General features: G+C 38.9%; 1 protein-coding gene and 1 pseudogene across 2 annotated transcripts in view; both read left to right on the forward strand.

Annotated features, from left to right (window-relative positions):
* The window catches only part of GRAMD1C (GRAM domain containing 1C), a 109645-nt gene extending 84858 nt beyond the window's left edge, over window positions 1–24787 (forward strand). For both annotated transcript variants that reach the window (XM_007985763.3, XM_007985764.3), the window contains 8 exons: window positions 7509–7627; window positions 10875–11017; window positions 11782–11885; window positions 13569–13745; window positions 15382–15439; window positions 17195–17305; window positions 17547–17652; window positions 23020–24787. In XM_007985763.3, the coding sequence (XP_007983954.1) occupies window positions 7509–7627; window positions 10875–11017; window positions 11782–11885; window positions 13569–13745; window positions 15382–15439; window positions 17195–17305; window positions 17547–17652; window positions 23020–23100 (899 nt within the window). In that variant the 3' untranslated portion in view covers window positions 23101–24787. The remainder of the gene's footprint in view (window positions 1–7508; window positions 7628–10874; window positions 11018–11781; window positions 11886–13568; window positions 13746–15381; window positions 15440–17194; window positions 17306–17546; window positions 17653–23019) is intronic.
* On the forward strand, window positions 8482–9022 carry LOC103228623 (small ribosomal subunit protein uS9-like; annotated as a pseudogene).
* Window positions 24788–25158: the final 371 nt, after the last annotated feature.

A 25158-nucleotide genomic window follows, 5' to 3' on the forward strand; every position in this document is an offset into this window, starting at 1 on the left:
ATATCTTCTGCAAATAGATACAGTTTGATTTCCTGTTTGGATGCCTTTTATTTCTTTCCCTTGCCTGATTGTTCTGGTTAGGACTTCCAGTACTATATTGAATAGAAGTGATGAGAGTGGGCATCTTTGTCTCGTTCCAGTTCTCAAGGTGAATTCTTCCAGCTTTTGCCCATTCAGCATGAATGAATTGTGGGGTTTGTCATAGGTGGCTCTTATTATTTTGAGGTATGTTCCTTCAGTGCCTGGTTTGTTGAGGGTTTTTAACATGAACAGATGTTGAATTGTATTGAAAGCCTTTTCTGCATCTATTGAGATGATCACGTGGTTTTTGTTTTTAGTTCTGTTTATGTGATGAATCACACTTACCGATTTGCGTATGTTGAACCAACCTTGCATCCCAGGGATAAAGCCTATTCGATTGTGGTGAATTCACTTTTTGATGTGCTGCTGGATTCAGTTTGTTAGTATTTTGTTGAGGATTTTTGCATCAATGCTCATCAAACATATTGGCCTCAGGTTTTCTTTTTGTGTTGTTTCTCTGCCAGGTTTTGGTATCAGAATGATGCTGAATGATGCTGGCCTCATAGAATGAGTTAGGGAGAAGTTCCTCCTCCTCAATTTTTTTTTGAATAGTTTCAGTAGGAATGGTACCAACTCTTCTTTACATGTCTGGTAGAATTTGGCTGTGAATCCATCTGGTCCTGGGCTTTTTTTGGTTGATGGGCTTTTAATCACTGGTTCAATTTTGGAACTCATTCTTGGTCTGTATGGGGTTTTAATTTCTTCCTGGCTCAATCTTGGGAGGTTCTATATTTCCAGAAATTTATCCATTTCTTCTAGGTTTTCTAGCTTTTGTGCATAGAGGTGTTCATAATAGTCTCTGGGTGTTTTTTGTTTGTTTGTTTGTTTGTTTTAATTTCTGTGGGGTTGGTGGTAATGTTCCCTTTGTCATTTCTGATTGTGTTTATTTGGATCTTCTCTTTTAAATTAGTCTAGCTAGTAGTCTATTAATCTTATTTATTCTTTCAAAGAGCCAACTTATGATTTCATGATTTCATTGATCTTTTGTATGGTTTTTCACTTCTCAATTTCATTCTATTTAGCTCGGATTTTGGTTATTTCCTGTCTTCTGCTAGCTTTGGGGTTGATTTGCTCTGGTTTTTCTAGCTCCTCTAGGTGTGATGTTAGCTTGTTCTTTCTAGATCTTTCTAACTGTTTCATATGGGTGTTTTGCACTGTAAACTTTTAACCCTGCTTTAGCTGTGTCCCAGAGATTCTGGTATTTTCTGTCTTTGTTCTCATTAGTTTCAAAGAATTTCTTGAGTTCTGCCTTAATTTCATTGTTTACTCAGAAGTCATCAGGAGCAGGTTGCTTAATTTCCATGTAATTGTATGATTTTTAGTGATCTTCTTAGTATTGATTTCTATTGTTTTTGCGCTATGGTCCAAGAGTGTGGTTAATATAATTTTTGGTTTTTTGTATTTGCTGCGAATTGTTTAATGGCTGATTGTGTGGTCAGTTTTTAGAGTATGTGCCAGGTGCAAATGAGAAGAATGTATATTCTGCTGTTTTGGGGTGGAGAGCTCTGTAGATGTCTGTTAGGTCCATGTGGTTAAGTGTCAAGTTCAGGTCACAACTATCTTTGTTAGTTTTCTGCCTCAATGATCTATCTAATACTATTAATGGGGTGTTGAAGCCTCCCACTATTATTGTGTGGTTATTTAAGTCTCTTTGTAGGTCTCTAAGAACTTGTTTCATGAGTCTGGATGCTCCTGTGTTGATTGCATACATACTTGGGATAGTTAAATCTTCATGTTGAATTGAACCCTTTACCTTTATGTAATGCCCTTATTTGTCTTTTTAAATCGTTGTTGGCTTAAGGTCTGTTTTGTCTGAAATTAGAATAGCAATCTCTGCTTTTTAAATTTTTCATTTGCTTGCCAGATTTTTCTCCACCCCTTTACATTGAGCCTATGGATGCCATTGCATGTGAGATTGGTCTCTTAAAGACAGCATACAGTTGGCTGGGCACAGTGGCTGACGCCTGTAATCCTAGCACATTGGGAGGCCTAGGCAGGCAGATCTCGAGGTCAGGAGATCGAGACCATCCTGGCTAACATGGTGAAAACCCATCTCTACTAAAAATACAAAAAATTAGCTGGGCATGGTGGCACCTGCCTGTAGTCCCAGCTACTCAGGAGGCTGAGACAGGAGAATTGCTTGAACCCAGGAGCTGAGATCATGCCACTGCACTCCAGCCTGGGTGACAGAGCAAGACTGCATCTCAAAACAAAACAAAACAAAACAAAAAAACAGCATACGGTTGGGTCTTACTTATTTATCCAACTTTCTGCTGCCTTTTAATTGGGGCATTAAGCCCGTTAATATTGATATATGTGGATTTGATCCTGTCATTGTGTTGTTTAGCTGGTTATTTTGCAGACTTGTTTGTGTAGTTGCTTTGTAGTGTCAGTGGTCTATGTACTTAAGTGTGTTTTTGTGGTGGCTGCTAACAGTCTTTCATTTCCATGTTTAGTAGCACCTTAAAGACCTCTTGTAAGGCAGGTAACAAATTCCCTTAGCATTTGCTTGTCTGAAAATGATCTTATTTCTCCTTCACTTATGAAATTTAGTTTGGCTGGATATGAAATTCTTGGTCTTAGTTTCTTTAAGAATGCTGGATATAGGCCCTCAAGCCCTCAAATATAGAGTTTCTGCTGAAAGGTCCTCTGTTGGCCTGATGGGGTTCCCTTTGCAGGTGCCCTGCCCCTTCTCTCTAGCTGCCTTTAATATTTTTTGTTTCATGTTGATCTTGGAGAATCTGATGACTAGGTGTCTTGGGGATGGTTGTCTTGTATGTATCTTATAGGGGTTCTCTGCATTTCCTGAATTTGAATATTGGCCTCTCTAGTGAGGTTGGGGAAGTTTTTGTGGATGATATTTTCAAATATGTTTTCCAAGTTGCTCGTTCTCTATCCCTGTCTTTCAGGGATGCCAAGATTTGGTCTCTTTACATAATCCCATGTTTCTCAGAGGTTTTGTTCTTTTTTATTCTATTTTCTTTATTTTTGTCTCAGTTAATTTGGAGAACAAGCTCTGTGAGATTCTTTTCTCAGCTTAGTCTATTCTGCTGTTAATACTTGCAATTTGTATTATGAAATTCTTAAAGTGAGTTTTTCAGTGCTATCAGATCAGTTTGATTCTTTCTTAAAATGGCCATTTTGTCTTTTAGCTCTTGTACCATTTTATTGTATTCCTTATATTTCTTGGATTGGGTTTTGAGTTTCTCCTGAATTTCAATGATTTTCATTCCTATCTATATTCTGAATTCTATGTCTGTAATTTCAACCTGGTTAAGAACCGTTGCTGGGGAACTAGTATAATTGTTTGGAGGTAGGAAGATACGCCAACTTTTTGAGTTGCCAGAGTTCTTGCACTCGTTCTTTCTCATCTGTATGGACTGATGTTCCTTTAATCTTTGAAGCTGCTGTCTTTTGGATGGGTTTTTTTTCTTTGATGCCCATGGGGGTTTGATTGTGGAATAAGGTGGGTTCAGTTGACTGTCTTCACTTCTGGAAGATTTCAGGGGGCCCAGGCTCAGCTCAGAACTCCTGGACTGTGTGCTCTAACCGTGGGGGGCTAGAGTTAGAGCACATAATTTTGTGTGTCCCCAGCTTTGTTCTCTGGCCCTTCGACATTAGAAATCTGTTGCACTGGAGGGGTGAGGGTGTTCCTGGTTCACTGGCCACAATACTCCAATGGTGTTGCTGGCCAAAGCAATTCACTGGAGTGGTGGCAGTGGGATCTGTGCTGCTCATGAATGCCAGCAGCCATGATGGCATGGTGGGGTGCTTGTGCATTGACTGGGTCAGGGGTGCTGGTGGGAGCCCTTTGTTTTCACAGGTGTCACCTTTGTTTTCACAGGTATTGTATAGTGGCAAAATATTTTGGTGTTGTGTTTTGGGCTGTGATCTAGTAGGTAGTGTTTAAGAGTATTAGCTGGCTTTGCCCTTTGCCTTGTGATCTTTACTGGCCTCGGAAGCATGTGATCTTTGTTCTCCTTTTTGTCCTTTGAAGCATGTGATCTTTGTGACCTACTCCCTGTTTGTACACCCCCTTCCTTTTTAAAGTCCGTAATAAAAACCTGCCGGTTTTGCGGCTCAGGTGGGCCTCATGGTCCTACCGATATGTAATGTCTCCCCCGGAGGCCCAGCTGTAAAATTCTTCTGTTTGTACTCTTTCTCATTATTTCTCAGCTGGCTGACGCTTAGGGAAAATAGAAAGAACCTGTGTTGAAATATTGGGGGTGGGTTCCCCCAATATGCACTGATCCCAGAGGAGCTGCTGCCCAGCTTTGCTCCTCTCTGCGTTCTGTGTCCCCTTGCTGCCTGGATGAATTCTGACATGGTTTCTTAGATGATCAGCTAGTAGGGTCAGTGTTCACCAATGCTGTTGTTTCCTATCTGTGAGAGCGGCACACATGAGCAGCTTCTAGTTCACCATCTAGTTCACCATCTTGACCCAACCCCCTGACAGTACCTTTAGTTAAAGCTCAGTTTTAAGTCTTTTTACCCAACTTTTACATTTAAAAATATGTAAAGCTTCAGAAAAATTGTATGAATAGTGTAAAAACATCCATATGCCACTTGCCTAGATTCATCAATTTTAAAATTATGGCAAAATGTACATAAGATAAAATTTACCATTTAACCCTTTTTTTTTTGAGATGGAGTCTCACTCTGTCGCCCAGGCTGGAGTGCAGTGGCACGATCTCGGCTCACTGCAAGCTCTACCTCCCAGGTGCCCGCCCCCCCACGCCCAGCTAATTTTTTGTATTTTTAGTAGAGATGGGGTTTCACTGTGTTAGCCGGGATGATCTCGATCTCCTGACCTCATGATCCACCCACCTCGGCCTCCCAAAGTGCTGGAATTACAGGCATGAGCCACCGCGCCCGGCTCCCATTTAACCATTTTTAAGTGGACAACTCAGTGGCATTAAGTACATTCACATTATTGGGCAACCATTGCCACCATCCATCTTCAGAACTTTTTCATCTTTCCAAACTGAAATGCTATGCCTGTTAAACACTAACCCTTCATTTCTTCCATTCTTGATGATCACCATTCTATTTTCTGTCTCTGTGAAGTTGACTACTCAAGGTGCCTTGCATAAGTGGAATAATACAATGTTTGTCCTTCTGTGACAGGCTTAATACACTTAGCATAATGCCTTCGAGGCTCATCCATGTTGGGGCATGTATCAGAATTTATTCCTTTTTTAAGGCTGAGTAATATTCCATTGCATGTAGATACCACATTTTGTTTATCCATTCATCCATTAATGACATTTGGGTTGTTTACACATGTTAGCTATTGTAAATAATGCCACCATGAACATTGACATACAACTATCTGTTCACATCCCTTCTTCCAGTTCTTTTGGTTATATACCTAGAAATGGAATTGCTGCATCATATAAAAATTAAAATTAAATCTTTAATATTTTGAGGAGTGGCCATACTATTTTCCATATGACTGTATCATTTTACATTTCCACAAGCAATGCACAAAGTTTCCAATTTCTCCACATCCTTGCCAACACTTGTTATTATTATTTATAATAGCTATCCTAATGGGCATGAAGGTTCACCAATTTTAAAACGCTATTACATCAAAGGATTTTAAAATTCTGCCATTCCTGCCTTCTATTATTTTGGATTAATATATCAAAATGGTTCATATGTCCTTTTGCATACTAGCCATTTTTCCTACAATTCATTCCAGGTTTTTTTACATTATGATAAGCTTTATTTAGGTATTAGAGGATTGACTATTCCAAGATGATGTTAATTAGGTGATGTTCTGGTAAGCAATACTCAGTAGACCTTATTGGTAACATCACTGAAACTACAAGGGTAACATTCATGGGAAGACCAATACTTTTCATTTATCCTTGTTGATAGTTGCTTCATTGAGTAGTACGCAGTTTTAACAGCAGAATTAAATTACATCTTTAAATTCTATTTCTGATTAACAATAGATTGTTTGTATCATTTTCCTGAAACAGGCTGACATATGACCAAAGTAATCTTCTGAAGAGTAATTTAGAATTAGTTGTATATCTTCTTTTATATATACCTAAATAAATCATTTTACAGCAAATCCTGGATGATAGATGCTATGGTTTGTGATTTTGCCTTTTTAATTTAGTTACAAGATTTTGCCAGATACTCAAAAGGCAATTTCAGGATCCCTCATTAAATCCTCACATCTAGCAATATAAAAGAAGTTGAGTACAACTGGCTGTATTCTAAAGCCTTCCTTCCTTCCTTTGACGATGAGTATAATGGGTTAGATAAAGGCTCCTATGCTTTAGGATATTGGTGAATAGCCATCAAACATGCTGGTACTTGCCTAAGTCGATTTGTGCTAGGCCATTAGGTGATATAGTCATGTCTCTCAATAGAGTTTTTAACGCTTTTATTTATACTTTTTAAATTTTTGGCTCCCACGAAATGACCTTCACTGTGTTCTAGAACTATATTTCTGTTCAAGTGTGTATTTAATCACTATATTGTCCCTAAGCAAATAAAAGAGAATTTTTACCAGGATCTTGCCATAAACATAAAGATATGATCTTATAGTCTTCTTAAGACAGATTATATAATCATTTATGTTCCATTGCCTTACCTTGATTAAAGATTTTAGCAGACAAGCCACTGACATTACATGATTTCTCATAACGTTGACATAATTTCTATGTAAGTTGATATCAAGGTCAGATGGTTTCATAATGACAAAAATTTTTTAAAGTTTTGTCCTCAATGATGGGAATGTTAAAGTGTTGTCCGTCTCTGTTTGATAAAGCTGGCATCATTACTTCTCTTCATAGGTACTGAGGACTTTAAAAGGAAGCTTACAGATGAAACAACTTTTAATTTTATCTTTTTTTTTTTTTTTTTTGAGACGGAGTCTCGCTCTGTCGCCCAGGCTGGAGTGCAGTGGCCGGACCTCAGCTCACTGCAAGCTCCGCCTCCCGGGTTCACGCCATTCTCCTGCCTCAGCCTCCCGAGTAGCTGGGACTACAGGCGCCCGCCACCACGCCCGGCTAGTTTTTTGTATTTTTAGTAGAGACGGGGTTTCACCGTGTTAGCCAGGATGGTTTCGATCTCCTGACCTCATGATCCACCCATCTCGGCCTCCCAAAGTGCTGGGATTACAGGCTTGAGCCACCGCGCCCAGCCCTTAATTTTATCTTAAAGGAAAAAGATATTAATAAACAATTTAGAAATAAATGGGTCAGAGATGGGCAATATGCCACATTTAAGGAGAGTGCTCAACATTTAATCTCTCTTTTCTTTAATGTTAAACTTACAATACCCAGTTATAAGGAAGTTAGCACTAGTCATAATAGAAATATTAATAATTCAGAAACTCCTTTGATTTCATTTACAGTTATACTGTTCAAGTTTCTAGAACTAACTCATTTTGTGTTTGCTGTGGTTAGATGTAGTATCTACCCCTTGGACTGCAGAACTTGGAGGTGACCAGCTGAGAACCATGACCTACACTATAGTCCTTAATAGTCCACTTACTGGAAAATGCACCACTGCCACTGAAAAGCAGGTACGTCTGCTTTGTCAGTGTCCAGAAGAGTCATGTGTGGGGGAAGAGAGAAGATGCCTATTATAGTTCACCAATTTACAAGACAGTTTCAATAAACAAATGGCAAGAAAAAAGGGACGAGAAACTGTTACAGGTTAAAAGAGACTTAAAAGGCATGTGTATGAACCCACTCCTAATTCAAACAAACCACTTGTTAAAAGGTATTTATAAGATTTCAGGAATTGTTTATTTTTTTATGTATAGTAATGGTATTACAGCTATGTATTAAAGAAAATCATACTTATTTTAAAAGAGATATATGGAAGAATCCATAAAGAGATATAGTGAAGTATTTATGGATGACATTATATTGATGTCTAGGATTTCCTTTAGAAGTCATCTAGCCGGGCAGAGGATGGTGGCAGAGGCAGGGAATATGGGACGGAGGACAAAGGAAGCAAGACTGGGCAGGAGTTAGTGTTGCTGAAGCTAGTTAATGAGCTCATGAGGGTCATTATACTTCATTTCTACTCTTTCATATATTCAATTTTTTTTTTTTTTTTTTTTGAGACGGAGTCTTCCTGTCACCCAAGCTGGAATGCAGTGGCATAACCTCAGCTCACTGCAGCCTCTGCCCCCAGGGTTCAAGCGATTCTCCTGCCTCAGCCTCCTGAGTAGCTGGGATTATAGATACGTACCACCACGCCTGGCTAATTTTTGTATTTTTAGTAGAGACAGGGTTTCACCATGTTGGTCGGGCTGATCTTGAACTCCTGACCTCATGATCTGCCTGCCTCAGCCTCCCAAAGAAAATATTTTTTTAAAAAGAATACCACTTTTTTCCGGTTGCAGCGTGGCGCGGTTAAGTTCTCTAGTTCACGCTCCCAGCCATGCGGTCCAAGGGCCTGCTGCAGTCCGTGCAGTCTTCCGACGCAAGAAGACAGCCACAGCTGTGGCGCACTGCAAACGCGGCAATGTTCTCATCAAGGTGAACGCTCCGGCCCCTGGAGATGATTGAGCCGCGCACACTACAATACAAGCTGCTGGAGCCGGTTCTGCTTCTTGGCAAGGAGCGATTTGCTGGTGTGGACATCCGTGTCTGTGTGAAGGGTGGTGGTCACGTGGCCCAGATTTATGCTATCCCTCAGTCCATCTCCAAAGCCCTGGTGGCCTATTACCAGAAATATGTGGATGAGGCTTCCAAGAAGGAGATCAAAGACATCCTCATCCAGTATGACCAGACCCTGCTGGTAGCTGATCCCCGTCGCTGTGAGTCCAAAAAGTTTGGAGGCCCTGGTGCCTATGCTCGCTACCAGAAATCCTACCGATAAACCCATCATGACTATCAAAATTCACCTGTATAATGGATAGTTTTTGAGGGACTTTAAAGTTTCAAGAACTGTGAAAAAAAAAAAAGAATACCAGGCCAGTTGTGGTGGCTCATCCCTGGAATACGAGCACTTCGAGAGGCCCAGGTGGGAGGATCACTTGAGACCACGAGTTTGAGATCAGACTGCACAACACAGTGACACTTTGTCTTTACAAAAAATAAAATTAACCAGGCATGATGATGTGTGCCTATAGTCCCACCTACTCGGGAGGCTGAGGCAGGAGGATCACTTGAGCCCGGGAATTTGAGATTACAGCGAGCTATGCTCTAGCCACTGCACTCCAGCCTGGGCAACAGAGCTAGACCCTGTCTCAAAAAAAAAAAAAAAAAAAAAAAAAAAGGAACACTACTGAAATCTGGTTTACAGAATTGTTGCAAGAGTTAGGGGCCAAATAACTAGATGGCTGCTTTGACACCTGGGAAGAGATTGAGTTTTTGAAATTGAATACTGTACAAGGTATTTAATGCTCTTTATCTGTGACCAGAGTGGCAGTGTCTTACAGTGGAGTGTGTGTTTAGCCAATTTGTGTTGAAGTATCTGATTTGCAAGTAGTCTGAAAACATCTCTTAACATCTGAACTAGCTGTGCTCTTATAGTTTTGTCCATTATCATTAAAAAGAACATATTTCCATACCTTTAAACAATTCTTAAAAGATTATCAGACGTAAGAAAAGTCTGGTATTTTGGTATTGGGGAGTCTTTGAAAATTTTGGAACCCCTCCCCCGCCACCCCCTTAGAGGATAGGTAGAAAAGGTATGGTTAAAATGAGAAAGGTTTGGCCAGTGACCATTTAAAATCCTGTTTAGGAAAAGCAGTGTTTTGTTTGGTTACTACCCTCCTTGACTTTTTTGATGAAGGGTGGTTTTGTTGAACTTCGATTAATTTTGAGGTGGAATCCTTACTTCTTTCAATTGATTTTTGAATTGTTCACCTAACAGGAACACTTAAAGCTCTGTAACTTATAATACACATAAGAGATTATATGGTTTGTCCTCAAGCCTAAAAGAAAAAAACAATTTGATAATGAAATAAATGACACAGTGGCAGCAAATACGATTTCTGTAAGTCCCTTTCTCTCTTTAAGAGACATGGTTTCACTCTGTCGCTCAGGCCGGAGTGTAGCGGTGTAATCATAGTTCACTGCAGCCTCAAACTCCTGGGCTCAAATGATCTTCCCACCTCATTCTCCCAAGTAGCTGGGACTACAGGCGCGTGCCACCAAGCCCAGCTAATTTTTTCCTTTTTCGTTTCTTTTTTCTTTCTTTTTTTGGAGACAGTCTTGCTGTGTCTCGCAGGCTGGAGCACAGTGAGGTGACCTTGCTCACTGCAACCTCACCTCCTGGGTTCAAGTGATTCTCCTGCCTCAGCCTCCCCCCGAGTAGCTGGGATTACAGGCATGTGCCACCACACCTGGCCAATTTTTGTATTTTTAGGAGAGATGGAGTTTTGCCATGTTGGCCAGGTTGGTCTTGAACTCCTGGCCACAAGTGATCTGCGCACATTGGCTTCCCAAAGTGCTAGGATTACAGGCATGAGCCACTGCATCTGGCCTAATTTTTTATTTTTTAGGTTTTTTATTTAGAGGCTGGGTGTTTTTATATTGGCCAGGCTGGTCTCGAATTCCTGACCTTAAGTGATCCTCCCACCTCGGCCACCCAAAGCACTGGGATTACAGCCATGAGCCGCCATACCCGGCCCTCTTTTCCTCAATTTATAGACAACAGAGTCAGCATGTAGGCTCTTCTAGCTTTGCATATAGGTTTCTCATGTCTTTTTTAAGTTTTGAGAAGGAATCCTAGTATACATGTTCTAAATTGGCAAGAAGATTCATATATTAACCATATACATACAAACATTTTTTATCTTATTTTGGCAGACACTGTATAAAGAAAGTCAGGAAGCACGATTTTATTTGGTAGATTCAGAAGTACTGACACATGATGTCCCCTACCATGATTACTTCTATACCGTGAACAGATACTGTATCATCCGATCTTCAAAACAGAAGTGCAGGCTAAGGTGAGCTGCTGTAAATGAGTATGTTAGGATAGACTAGATTATATCCTGGTAATTTATTCATCCTAAATTCTTAGTAGTAGCTTTACACAACAGTTTTATTTCTTGCTCAAATTACATTTCCAACGGTGGTCAGCAGAGGAGTGGGGCGTCTCACCTAAGGTCCCTGCTTGGTGAAGGCTTTGGCATCCGGAGCTACGTGATCCAGAATATGTGTTGTTTCAGTTGCCACAGGAAGAGAAAGCTGTAGAACTGTGTACACAATCCATTGACCGGAACCAGTCACGTGACCTTGTTTAATGGCAAAGGGGCTGGGAGTTTTGTGGGAGTGCTCAGTGAGCAGTAATGGGCTGTGCTGCAGTGGGAAATGAGAAATGTCTGTGCATTACACAGAGCGCTGGACTTGGCCTAGTCTGGTTAATGTAGTTACTTTCACCTAGTGTATGACCACTAGAGATTTTTTATACAAGGAATTTAGAAAATTTAGTATTTATTTTGAGCCTTTATTGCTATTTAGATAAATAAAATTTAGGGCTAGAGAAAGGAAGTAAGTAAAATGGCAAGTACTTAGAAGGAAAATTTGATGAAATTATTAGCGGCACACATTGATTTTTTAAAATAAAAGTTATCAATGAACGCGTTTTGTTTTATAATATTAATGACTTTGAATCTTTTTGACTTTCCACTGAATCTCACATTTAATTGTAACACAAATATAACTAAAGTCTGCTCTTTAAATAAATATTCTTTCCTTCTCATTCTACTAGAGTTTCCACAGATGTGAAATATAGAAAACAGCCATGGGGCCTTGTCAAATCTTTAATTGAAAAGAATTCCTGGAGTTCTTTGGAGGACTATTTCAAACAGCTTGGTTTGTAAATTGTTTTATTTATCTATTTTTGTGAAGATGGGCTTTATTAACAAAATGGATTGATTCTTCATTTGGCTTCATAACAGGAAGCTGGCCAATGATGCTGGAACGACTCCCACTACAGTGGTTCCCACTGTTCCACTTTTTCTGCCACTTGGGGAATTTCAAAACTTTTAATTTTCATTGGTCAAACAAACACTTTTTTTTATTTTTAATTGTTTTTTTGAGATGGAATCTTGCTTTGTCACCCAGGCTGGAGTGCAGTGGCACGATCTTGGCTTACTGCAACCTCTGCCTCCTGAGTTCAAGCAATTCTCCTGCTTCAGCCTCCCGAGTAGCTGGAACTAACTACAGGCACGTGCCACCATGCCCGGCTAATTTTTGTATTATTAGTAGAGACGGGGTTTCACCATGTTGGTCAGGCTGGTCTCAAACTCCTGACCTCATGATCTGCCCACCTCAGCCTCCCAAAGTGCTGGGATTAGTGAGGCACCACCATGCCCGGCCGAACAAACACTGACATAATGCTTATTATATCCCAGACATATATAATAAAGTTCTATGTGCTTTACAAATATTAACTCATTTCATACTCAGAACAAGGTACAATTATTATTTTTCATTTTATTAAAAAAGGAAATTGAAACACAGGGAGGTTAAGTGACTTTTATCAAGATCACACAGTTAAGAGCTCTCATACCCCTTTGCCTCTGTAAGGAGCCAAGGAGGCTGACTGCATAACCTGCTTGTAGATACACACCTGTGCTGTCTAACCTCTGGGGAGTCCTCAGGGTCACCTTCCTTATCAGATGCAGCCTTCCTGAGCTTATACAGGCCCACTTGGCAATGGTAATACGTACATCTGTGGATTTGGTGGAGGTGGGTACCAGAGACTGACTGGAGAAAATGATACAGTGGTTCTCTTTGGATATTTCTTAACATATACATGGGAGAAATATATATATATATATATATATTTTTACACACACACATATATGAGCATAATTTAAGTTTAGTTGAAGAAAAGCTGGTGGTCAGTCAACTCAAGGTAATTTAAGGCTTATCATCTAGTTGGCTGATAATTTTCCTTGCCTTTCTTCCTTGTCTATTTCACTATTAAATTCTTCATCAGGAGCAGAGAAGAATGAAACTCAAAAATTAGTTTGGCCCCAGAATAAGTTTCTAATAAAAAATTATGGCAGAGGAAAAGGTTGAAAATGATAAAAATGAGGTTTTTAGGTTGTTTACAGATTTTCTTTGCTAGTGCTTCCTTTCTTGCAAACCCTTGTTGAAAATTAGAACTAGTATATGCTACTCCTTCCTGTAAGGTTGAGAAGTACCATAATCTGTCTTTGAAATCTTTCTAATGATCCAGTGTAAGTGGGTGGCCTGTTGTTTCCATAACTGAAATCATTACATTAATATGTATTAATAACATAGCACATGGCAAATTTGCTCTGATGATCCCGTCATTTATTAATACACATTCTTCCTGGAATAATGAAACCTCATTATGGGGTCATTGTACTCTCTAAAGCTTTTCATTAAGTGTAAAATTTAAATCTAGGCCATAAGAACCTAAGGAATTCGTTAAAGAAAATTATCAAAAATAACCAGCAAAAACCAGTATCTTAAAGTTGAGGAGCTTTCCCCACTATCTAAAGATTGTTTTTTTTTTCTTAGAATCAGATTTGTTAATTGAAGAATCTATATTAAATCAGGCCATTGAAGACCCTGGAAAACTTACTGGCCTACGAAGGAGAAGGCGAGCATTCAACCGAACAGCAGAAACAGTTCCTAAACTTTCTTCTCAGCATTCCTCCGGACATGTGGGCTTAGGTGCCAAAGCGGATATTACAGGTAGTTGTCACCTGGTAAACAGAGATGAAAGATTTATACTTTAGTTGTAGGAAGCAAAATGTGCCTCTTGTTTGTAAGATATGTCAGGAGGTCTCTGTTTCTTCCCTCCTTTTTTGATAATGTTTATCAAACTCTGATTTCCTTAAAGATAACTAATATGTAAGTATAAAGGGGCAGTTGCAAAATGGCAAGCATATAACCAATATATTTTATTTGGCCCACGTGTCATTTCAAAAATTGGACATTAAATTTTTAAAAAAATGTTATCTATTTTTTCCAGATAGAGTCTCATTTTGTTGTCCATGCTGTAAGTGGCACAATCATGGCTCAGTGTAACCTCGAGCTCCTGGACTCAAGTGAACCTCCTGCCTCAGCTTCCTGAGTAGCTGAGATTACAGGTGTGCACCACCACACCTGGCTAAAATTGGACCTTTTTATATAAAAACTCAGATCTGACAGCCCAGCACTAAAATCCCTTCATGGCAGCAGTTGGTTGGAGCATAGTAGTAGTTGCCCTGTTAGATTATGTGCGCCCCAGCTTGCCACAGCCCCCACCACAATCACCATTCTGCCAAGTTCTGAACCACTTTGCTCATTTATTTGCTGCCTAGCATTTATAGATATTCAATTTCCATGTTTGAGTGTACTGCTTTCTTAATCCTTATATACCGTCAGGGCCAGCCCAGCAAAACTGCAAAGATAAAATTGGACTTTTATTATCTTCATTCTCAATTTTGAACACATCTTACTTTTTATAACTGTTATTCTCTTCCTCTTGAAGGTATAAAACTGTCATAGCTTCTCATCCTCTTACATGATCAGATCTTCCTTTGAGGCTTGTAGCTTAGTGTGACTATGTTTATCCACTATTTAATATTAATGGCTGTTTAATTTTGGAATTTAAAAGTTTGGGTAACAATGAATAGGTGATAATGTTTTATTTTGTTTTGTTTTTTAATGAGGGAAGCATTTAATGTAAGCCCAGTTCAAATATTAGTTGGAGAGATATTTGCTTATTGATTATTAGCTACTTAGTTATCATGCATGTTGTATTGAATTGCTTATTTAATTTTAGAGTAATTTGCAATATAGGCCAAATTTAAGGAGTGCTGTAAGCTTTCTCTTTGTCGATTTGTTTCATATTACTCAGGATGTCAGAAATTTAAAAAGGGGTGCAGGGAATTTACCCTAAATCACTTTATCTTTACAAATAACTTTTAAAATTTCTTTTTCAGTTCTTTTCAAATGAGTATGAAATTTCTGTCAGTTGAGGGCCGGGCGTGGTGTCTCATGCCTGTAATCCCAGCACTTTGAAAGGCCGAGAGGGGCGGATCACTTGAGGTCGGGAGTTCAAGACCAGCCTGGACCAACATGGAGAAACCCCGTCTCTAATAAAAATACAAAAATTAGCTGGGCACAGTGTCGCGCACCTGTAATCCCAGCTACTCAGGAGGCTGAGGCAGGAAAATTGATTGAACCCGGGAGGCAGAGGTTGCAGTGAGCTGAGATCGTGCCATTGCACTCCAACCTGGGCAACAAGAGTGAAACTCCATCTCAAAAATAAATAAATAAATAAATTGGATCAGTTGTATTCACAATTCTCATTCTAATGCAGCCTTTTTCTTATGATCTACAGGAAAGAAAAAGGACATGGAAAACTATAACGTCACTCTTATTGTGGTGATGAGTATTTTGTAAGTATTTGTTGTGAATGCTTATTTTGCTTGTGTCAGCATTTATCTTTAACTAGTTTCCAAAAGAATTTGAATGTATTTGTATATTACTGTGTAGAAATGACCACTATTTGACTATTGCTGGCCTATAAAAATAGCAATTTTATAGATTTCAGATTTTTAGCTTTATATATGATTTTAAGAAGAATTGTTAAATTTGAGGAAATACAAAGTGCTCATTCAACAAATGTTTTTATTTTTTAGCGAATCTGATTAATTTAAACCATCATAGGTTTTTATGGGGAGTTCCCTAAATTTAAAGGGAATATTGATATATACATGCTGGGGAAGTCCCAATAATACTATTTTCCTCTATTTGGTTGGACAAATGGTTCTTAGATAACTCTGCTGGGCCTAAGAATCACTTGGGGTGCTTGCTAAAATGCAGATTTCTTGACCCCTGTCTCAGAGATTGATTCAGTAGTTCTTGAGTAGGCATCAGGAATCAGTATTTTAAAACATACACCCCAGGTTATTCTGATGCAAGTGATATGAGCATTACCTGCTAAAAAATACTGGGACAATGTCTGAATCCCAGGGTATTCTATAGGAATCCACTCAACCAGTCATATTTAGAATACTAATATCTACGTGGCTCTATATGAATCTTGAGGCATTCTGTTAGATTTAATTGAATTGGTTCTGACTTAGTGATATATTGAAGGTGATAATTTTTTGGATTGGAGCTTCAATATTAGCTGGGTTTTTTTTTTTCTAATTATAGATTTCAGAACATAGAAGATGTTTGTTGTTCCTTTGGGCTTTATGGAAGATTTTTATGTTCTGCTTAAATCAGTTTTTTATGACAGTTCTGAATAGCAAATATTATTAGTGTTCTTTTGCATTACTTTACAGAAAATGTTTACTCAAAAGTTGGAATATTAATCTGTATACTATTTCAATGCCATAATAATTTCAAAGATTGGATTTTCTTGCTACTATCTTAAGTTTTTTAAAATAAATCTTCTTGATGAGTAAAAGTGAATAAGGTCAAGTTAATATTTTAATAGAAAAAGTAGAGAGATATGATGCCACCTATATATTTGCATATTATATAAAAAAGGTATGTAACCATTCACTTGAAAGGCTGCTGTGAAAACCAATACAGTAAGTTCATTTAGCATGTAACATTTTATATATGACAGCATTAATGTATATTTGGGACTTGATACTTCCTTTGTCCAAGATGAACTAGAATAATTTTTGCTAAATGGTAATTTTTTTTTTTTTTTTTTTGCTGACTTCCACTGGGAATAAGAGATACATCATGCTCTACCTGAGATCAGCTACATATTGATCTTCATTTCCTTTTCTGAAAGGCAGCATTATGGGTGTGTAATTGCCTAAGCCAAAGGCACCCAAAAATAGATCCTAAAAGCTTATCTAGTAGATTTCAAAGCTGGTGGTCTCACATCAACACTGACTAGGATTCCTAGCAGATGGGAGAGATGTCACAGATACCCCAAACCTGTGAGTTAGGATTATTCGAGGACTTGTATTGTCACTCTAATTACCTTCCATCTTTTCCCTCAACCTCCACTTAATACTTAAAAGTAATTATTTCATATAATAGAGATAATCGATTTAAATAATAACAATAACTAGAAAACAGTGTAGACAATATACATTTTTGAAGCTTTTGCATGTATATTGTGCATTAGCAATGCTTTAGGTCTGGAAAAGTGTGGATTAACAGATATGATTTGCTCTGCCTAGTGTGTTGTTGTTAGTTTTGTTGAATGTGACACTGTTTCTGAAGCTGTCAAAGATAGAACATGCTGCTCAGTCCTTTTACCGTCTCCGCCTCCAAGAAGAGAAATCTTTCAAGTAAGTCTTTTCCCCCCGACCTGTATTCGCCATATTATTTCAGTAATTCTTTAGTTGCAGAAAACTTAATTTCAGTTTGAGATTGTGGTCTGCTAACTATCCTGTAGCCACAAATGGCCTGTTTTTTGTTTGTTTAATTTTGTGTTTTGTTCGCAAATTTATGGGCCTCTGATGATTTCTGGAAATGAAAAAAAGATCAGAAGCTATTCTCCACATTTTGAAGAGGGTATTTTTCTTTCAGTTTAGCCTCTGATATGGTGTCAAGAGCAGAAAATATTCAGAAGAATAAAGATCAGGCCCATCGTTTAAAGGGAGTGCTCCGAGACTCCATAGTGATGCTTGAACAGGTAGGCAACTTGATACATCACAGTACTTAGTACCTTCGTCCCAGTATGAATCAGTTGCTCTTCTGTGTATGACAGAATATTTACCCTACTGTTGTTTGAAAAAATCCCCCTGCTAGAGCCAAATACCCCTGCCAGTCTCTATTAGGCAAGGGTATTATGTTTATTGTGTAGTCACTTTTATTTATTTATTTACAAAATGGGAGTATACAATATACACTGTTGTATATCCTCTTTTTTCTTTTTTTTTTTTTTTTTTTTTTTTTTTTTTGAGGCGGAGTCTTCGCTCTGTGGCCCAGGCTGGAGTGCAGTGGCCAGATCTCAGCTCACTGCAAGCTCCGCCTCCCGGGTTCCCGCCATTCTCCTGCCTCAGCCTCCCGAGTAGCTGGGACTACAGGCGCCCGCCACCTCACCCAGCTAGATTTTTGTATTTTTTAGTAGAAACGGGGTTTCACCGTGTTAGCCAGGATGGTCTTGATCTCCTGACCTCGTGATCCACCCGTCTCGGCCTCCCAAAGTGCTGGGATTACAGGCTTGAGCCACCGCGCCCGGCCCTCCTGTTTTTTCAATTAGTAATATATTCTGAAGATGTTTCCATATCAGCGTGTTTATATCTACTTCATTTTTATTGATCCTTCTAAATAAAATTCAATGTGTAATATTAAGCTCTTTTTATAGGAATGGTAACCTATTATATACACTGTCCATTATTTTACTTTTATCTATTAACCACATATCTTGGAGATACTTCCATCTCAGTATATAAAGCACTCCCCCTTAACAGTTGCATAAGATTCAACTGTATAAATGTGCCATAATTATCTTACTAGTATTTTTACTACTATTGCCAATTTTTTTTACTAATATTTACAGACATTTAATCCCCCAATTTTCTGTTTATAAATCTCTCAGAATCTTTATTCACATACATACTCCACTGAAGAGGCCTTCTGATGGCTCCAGTCAGGTCCAGTAGCCTTCTATGCCTGGTGCACAGCTATCATCCTGGGGTTCCTATTGTCTATGTGTGGCTTCTGCTTCCTGTATCCTGTGTTTGCCTTTCTTAGTTACCTTCCTCCTTTTAATGGAGCACATCCAACAGTAGCTTCCTGAGAAAGATAATTTACAGGTAAATATTTTAAGAGTTCACCTAACTGAAAATTTTTCATTCTACTTTTTGTCTTGCTTATAAATGGTTTGGTTAGAACTTTGAAGGCACTGCTCCATTATCTTTTGGTTCCAGTATTGCTACTGAGAATTCTGAGGCTATTAACACTCTTGATTCTTTGATCTGGAAACTTTTGCCTATAATTCTGGAAGTTTTCCTGAGTCATATAGTTGATTATTTCCTCCTCTCATTTTCTCTCTCCTAACCTTCTACAACTCCTGTTATTCAGATGTCAGCCTTCCGTTGGATGGATTGTGTAATATTCTTACCTTTTCTTTCCATCTCTTAGTCTTTTTGTTCTACTTCTGGGATATTTTATCAATTTTATCTTCAAATTCTTCTATTGAGTTTTTCAGTTTTTGCTAACAAATTTTCAATTTCAAAGAGCTATTAATTTTCTGAATGATTTCTTGTCTTTTTGGTGTTGCAATTTTTTTTTTTTTTTTTTTTTTGAGACAGAATCTCGCTCTGTCGCCCAGTCTGGAGTACAGTGGCACAGTCTCAGCTCACCACAACCTCTGCCTTCCAGGTTCAAGTGATTCTCCTGCATCAGCCTCCTGAGTAGCTGGGATTACAGGAGCATGCCACCATGCCTGGCTAATTTTTGTATTTTTAGTAGAGACGGGGTTTCGCCATGTTGACCAGGCTGGTCTTGAGCTCCTGACTTCAGGTGATCCACCCACTTTGGCCTCCCAGAGTGTTGGGATTAAAGGCATGAGCCACCATGCCCGGCCATCTTTTTTTTTTTTTTTTTAGACAGAGTCTTACTGTGTCACCCAGCTGGAGTGCAGTGGCATGAACACGGCTCACTGCAGCCTTGACCTCCTGGGCTCAAGGAAACCTCCCACCTCACCCTCCTGTAGCTGGAACTTCAGGTGTGAGCCACCATGCCCAGCTGATTTTTGCAGTTTTTATAGAGACAAGGTTTTGCCATGTTGTCCAGGCTGGTCTCAAACTCCTGGGCTCAACAGACCTGCCTGCCTTGGCCTCCCAAAGGGTTGGGATTGCGGGCATGAGCCACTGCTCCCTGCTGCAATTTTTTTTTTTTTTTAATGGCTACAATATCTTTATCTCTCTGAAGATATTACTGATAGTTAAAGTTTTTAAATCTTCTTCTGGCCTACTCATTTTCCATCAAGATCTTCCCCCCATTTTAATTTCTATCTTTAAGGTTAGAGAATTTCTTTAGTGTTTGGTAGCCCTTGGTTATCTTCTTGTGTGGATCTGAAGCTCTTAACATATGGATTGGGCTGGTGTAGCCCAAACTTTTCTGTAGATCTGACTGGGCTCTTGGCTGAGAAATCCTGGTATCAGCCTCTTTGGGTCAGTTTCCACAGAGAAGACGCCTCCAGTCTCGCACCTGGTGGATTTAGGGCTGGCTGCAGCATTTTGGAAGCTGAGCAGAAGAAGAGGGATGGGGAAGGAAAGGCAGAAAGGATGGTCCCAGGATTCAGTATATACTTTTTCATGTATTACCCTTGTTTCTGGTATGTACTGCTATCCTTAACAATGCCTTGGTGTCCCTCAAGCCAGGCAGCCAGAGACCCTCTGTTTTATCCTGCACAGAAAGTAAAATTCCAGACTTCTGCCTAGGTAGTAGGAAAGGTCAGATGCCAAAAGTTTCAAGCAATCCTTCTTTATTCTCACTTCCAGAGATTCCTGGTCATTAACACCTGAGCCTTTTGAGGATTATTTGGGGTTAATTTTGTTGGTTCTCAGCATTCCCTACTTTTACTTTTTCGATTCAGCGTTTCTAGGCCTGCCAAGTCATCCGTCTGCTTTCCAGTTTCCAAAGTTGCATTACTGTTGTCTCCTTTTCCGTTCTCCTTGCCCTTACAGCTTTATGTCTTTTTAAAAATCTCTTTATTAGTGGGGTTTGAGGGAGCAAAGTTGGATGTGTGTATTTATTCCACTCATTCACTCTTCAGCTCACTCCTGCCTGGTGTTCTTCCCCCGTGGTTTCCCCAACTAATATTGCTCGAGCAAAGGTCCCCAGTGACATCTGGCTTGTAAAAAGAATGTACCCTTTTTCAGTCTTCATCCTACAGTGTCAGCATTTGACAGAGTTAAACACTTCTTTCTTGAAATGTATCTAATCTTGCTTTCTTTAAAACCATTAAAAACATCTTTTTGTGATATAATTCACATACAATAAAAGTTTTTATTCACAAGGATGTGCAACCATCATCACTAATTCCAGAGCATTTTCATAACCCCACAGGAAAATCTGTACACATTAGTAGTTACTTCCCATCCCTCACTCCCCTTGACCCCTGGCACCCACTAATCTAATTTCCATTACTATGGGTGTGCCTATTCTGGACATGTTATGTAAATGGAATAATACAATATGTGGTCTTTTGAGATTGGCTTCTTTCACTTAGAAAAATGTAAAACTAATTTTTGCTAGTTAAAAACATCTCCTTGGCCAGGCACAGTGGCTCACACCTGTAATCCTAGCACTTTGGGAGGCCGAGGTATGCGGACTGCCTGAGCTCAGGAGTTCGAGCGAGACCAGCCTGGGCAACTTGGTGAAACCCCGTCTCTACTAAAATACAAAAAATTAGCCAGGGGTGGTGGCAGGCACCTGTAGTCCCAGCCACTCGGGAGGCTGAGGCAGGAGAATTGCGTGAACCCAGGAGGCGGAGGTTGCAGTGAGCTGAGATCACGCCACTGCACTCCAGCCTGGGTGACAGAGCAAGACTCCGTTTCCAAAAAATAAAAAAAATAAACAATAAAAACATCCCCTCTGCCTGACTTCTTCCTGGCCCAAATGCTCCAGGGCTCTGTGTTAGGTTCTCTTCCCTTCTCTATTACTCCCCCTTTAGGTGATCTTATTCACACTCCTAACTTTAACCACACGTTCCAATGACTCCAGTCTTAGTCCATTTGTGCTGCTATAACAAAATCCTGGAGACTGGGTAATTTATAAAGAACAGAAATTTATTGTTCACAGTTCTAGAGGCTGAGGAGTCCAAGATTAAGGTTCTGGCATGTTTGGTGGCCAACTGGCAGAAGGGACTGAAGGACAGAAAAAGGGGACTGTTTAGTTCCCTGAAGCTCTTTTATAAGAGCACTAATCCATTCATAAGAGCCCTCATGAGCTAATCACCTTCCAGAGGCTGTGTCTCTTCATGCTGTTGCATTGGGGATTCAGTTTGAACATGAATTTTGAAGAGGACACAAATGTTCAGATAGCAGCAACTCCCAAGTACATATCTCTCACCTCGACCTGAGCTCTAGACTCATACAGTCACTTGACTACTTGGCATCTTCACCTGTGTAACTAATACAATTCCCAAACTGATTATGTCCAAAATGTAAGTCAATTTTCCTCTGATCCAAAACCTAATTCTTTAGTGGGTCTCATTTCAGAAAATGATGCTGCTATCTACCAGTTGCTCAAGTCAAAAACTTAATAAAATATCTAAGTATATATTTATGTAAGTGATTATTTGTTTTATTAATACTTCTGGATCCCTGACTAGTCTGTAAGCTCCATGAAGGACAGGATAGAGCCTGTTTGGTTCTCCATTGTATATCCAGTGCTTAGAACACTGCCCAACATGTAATAGGCAAGCAACAAATACTTGTTGAATGAATGAATACCAAAAAAAAAGAGTAAGACATAATGCCTGCTCTTGAGTTGCATACAATTTTCTTAGAGAAATGAGCTGTCCAGGTGTATTGTTAACGACCAAAATTACAAAATTCAGTGTCAAAGTGTTAAGTAGTAAGGATAATGCTTTGGGAGTTCAGAGGCAGAATGACTGGGGAAAACTACATGAAGAGTGTGAATATGAGTAAGTTTTAGATAGGTGAAGAACATGAGGGTAAGAGCATGCAAAGGCACTGAAGCGAAACTTGAGTTGTTTAGGGGATAGTTGAGGAGACCACTGCAACTTCAGAAACCGTTTAGGAAAACAAGTCTGTCACTACGCTTAATTTGATTACTGGACCTATTGGGAGGTAGACTATGTAGTAGCAGGAAGAAGTACAATACTCCAGCAAATGGGAAGAACTCTGTAGCAATCATACTGATACCCCAAAGAATCAGGTATTTTGTATTTAACGTTTTATTTGTGCATTGGTATAAACAAAACTATATTAAGTGTCACTGTAAATTTTGGGCATAAAAAATAGAAATTTTCAAATCTGATTAGAAAAATTAACCTGATTTTAAAAATTAATTTTGTTTACAGCTGAAGAGCTCACTCATTATGCTTCAGAAAACATTTGATCTACTACGTAAGAATAAGACTGGCATGGCTGTTGAAAGCTAGTGATCTGAAGGACTAAAACCGCAGAGATACTTGGAACTAAAAGAAAATACCTGGAAGAAAACTAGACGAATGAAGGATTTGGGCATAGAACATTTCTATGTTTTTTCATTATTGAGATTTCTAATATGAACATTTTCTTTCAGTAACATTTATTTGATAATTAGTTTCTGCTGGCCTTAAGAATCCATCTTTCACTTCTTATATTTTTAAGCTGTGAGTTTCTTCAGTGAACCATGAAGTATATTGGAGAAGTGAATTTCTCTGATAAAAAAAGAAAATGACACACCCTGAACGGAGTGGTATGGTCTCATTTCTACAGTGAAGTCTGATGCTTTGTTAGCACAGAATCAGTACATGTCCAATAGGCTGCTTTCATAACTGAGATAAGACCAAGAGGATAAAGAGGACAATATAGGAAACCTCTATGTCATTACTGATTTTAAAGGTCCTGTTTTCAGACATATAACATTTCCAGGTTTGTGTACTGTAAATATTATAATGTCTTCATTTATTTAGCATGCAAATTTAATAGTCAAACTTTTTGAATCTGCATGTTGATGATGATTATCAGAAAGGATCTTCTGCTATGTTTTATCTTTATGAAAGAAATAGTTGTTTTTTCTTAAGGTAACTATCAGAGGTGGGATTATCTTGCCTCCTCATGTAGGATACCAAGAGTCAAAAGGAAGAACCGTCCTCTGAGTTTTAAAAACCAGAAGGTTATGTTAAAATCTGGGCATTCAGTGACAGATCGAATGCCTACTTGAACAAAGATTGGCTTCAGCTTAGCAGTCTTTCTGGTGGAAGCGACCCATCTGGTTGAAAATAATTTGTGTACCTTCAGTAACCATGTATGGCTTCCTTCTTTATGTATGTGTGTGACTTGTTTTGGTTGGTAAGTTATAAGTCAGACATAAACTTTAGCTCTTTAATAAAACCTTCTGGGGCACGTATGTCCCAGTACAAGTGTACTGACTCTGAAGTTGCAACTCAGATACAAGCTTTGGCTCTTTCATAAAAAGTTTTTATGCATATGTGTCTCCATACAAGTGGCTCATTAAAACAAGAACTTTGTAAACTGACTCAAAATCAGATATTTTTTCAAGAGTTAGGGAAAGTTGAAGTGTTTTACTGTTTTGTCTCGAGCTCTTTCTCTGGGGAAAAAATACATATATATCTATATACATATATATGTATATAATGTATCTACATTCTTACTGTTTGAACAACTATTGCCTTTAATTAAATGTTTCATTTTCCCCCCGAGTCCCCAAAGCCACATGGCATTATTATAGTCATTTTTGAGATACCTGTAGAGAATGAAAGTATTGACTCCGTTAGAGGGAAAATGGGTTTCTCTGGGTGAATTCCAACTAAGCATACCTAGGGGTATCAGTGGGCCTACCTGGATTTGTTTTGTTTTGGTAAGGATTTATGTAGTGTCTGGCTGTGAGCAAGAATGAGTGGATTATAAACTTGAAGATTTCTCTGTTAAAGTCACAAAAATGATCGACAAACAATATTTTTGTGATGTTTCTTTAAAAGTTGTATTTTATAACATACCTAAAGGAAGATTACCAAAGTAAGTTGCTTTATTAAGACTAAATTCGTATGGATGCAGAATTCAGTTAATAAAATTTGAGCCTGTTATGTAAATTGAATATCAATAAAATAAAAAATTTCTGAATTGTAGTTTTCTTTTTCTACTTAAAAACAAAACTACAAAGCCTACGGTAGCGAAACGTGGACATGGGCCTACACTCTTTAAAGAAATTTTGTGCAATAATAAAACCCAAAAAGGACTCTCATCTCAGGGCAGTTTCATCTCAAATACGCAGACGACTGGAACAAAAGTACTAGCGAGGCCTGCTGGTCCAATGTAAAGGCTGCTAGCCAGAAATCATGAAAACGAACAGGTTGCTAAATGAACAGAACCGGCGGCAGTGATGGGCCTTTAAGAGAAGGTCAGCGAAACTGGGGGAGGTACTTGGATAACATTTTGCGGTGGAGAGCTCCCCCACCGCCTGTTGCCGGCGTCTGAATGAAGGCTGGCCGCTC

Source organism: Chlorocebus sabaeus, chromosome 22 (genome assembly GCF_047675955.1).
Source record: "Chlorocebus sabaeus isolate Y175 chromosome 22, mChlSab1.0.hap1, whole genome shotgun sequence".
In the NCBI taxonomy this organism is placed as follows: domain Eukaryota; kingdom Metazoa; phylum Chordata; class Mammalia; order Primates; family Cercopithecidae; genus Chlorocebus; species Chlorocebus sabaeus.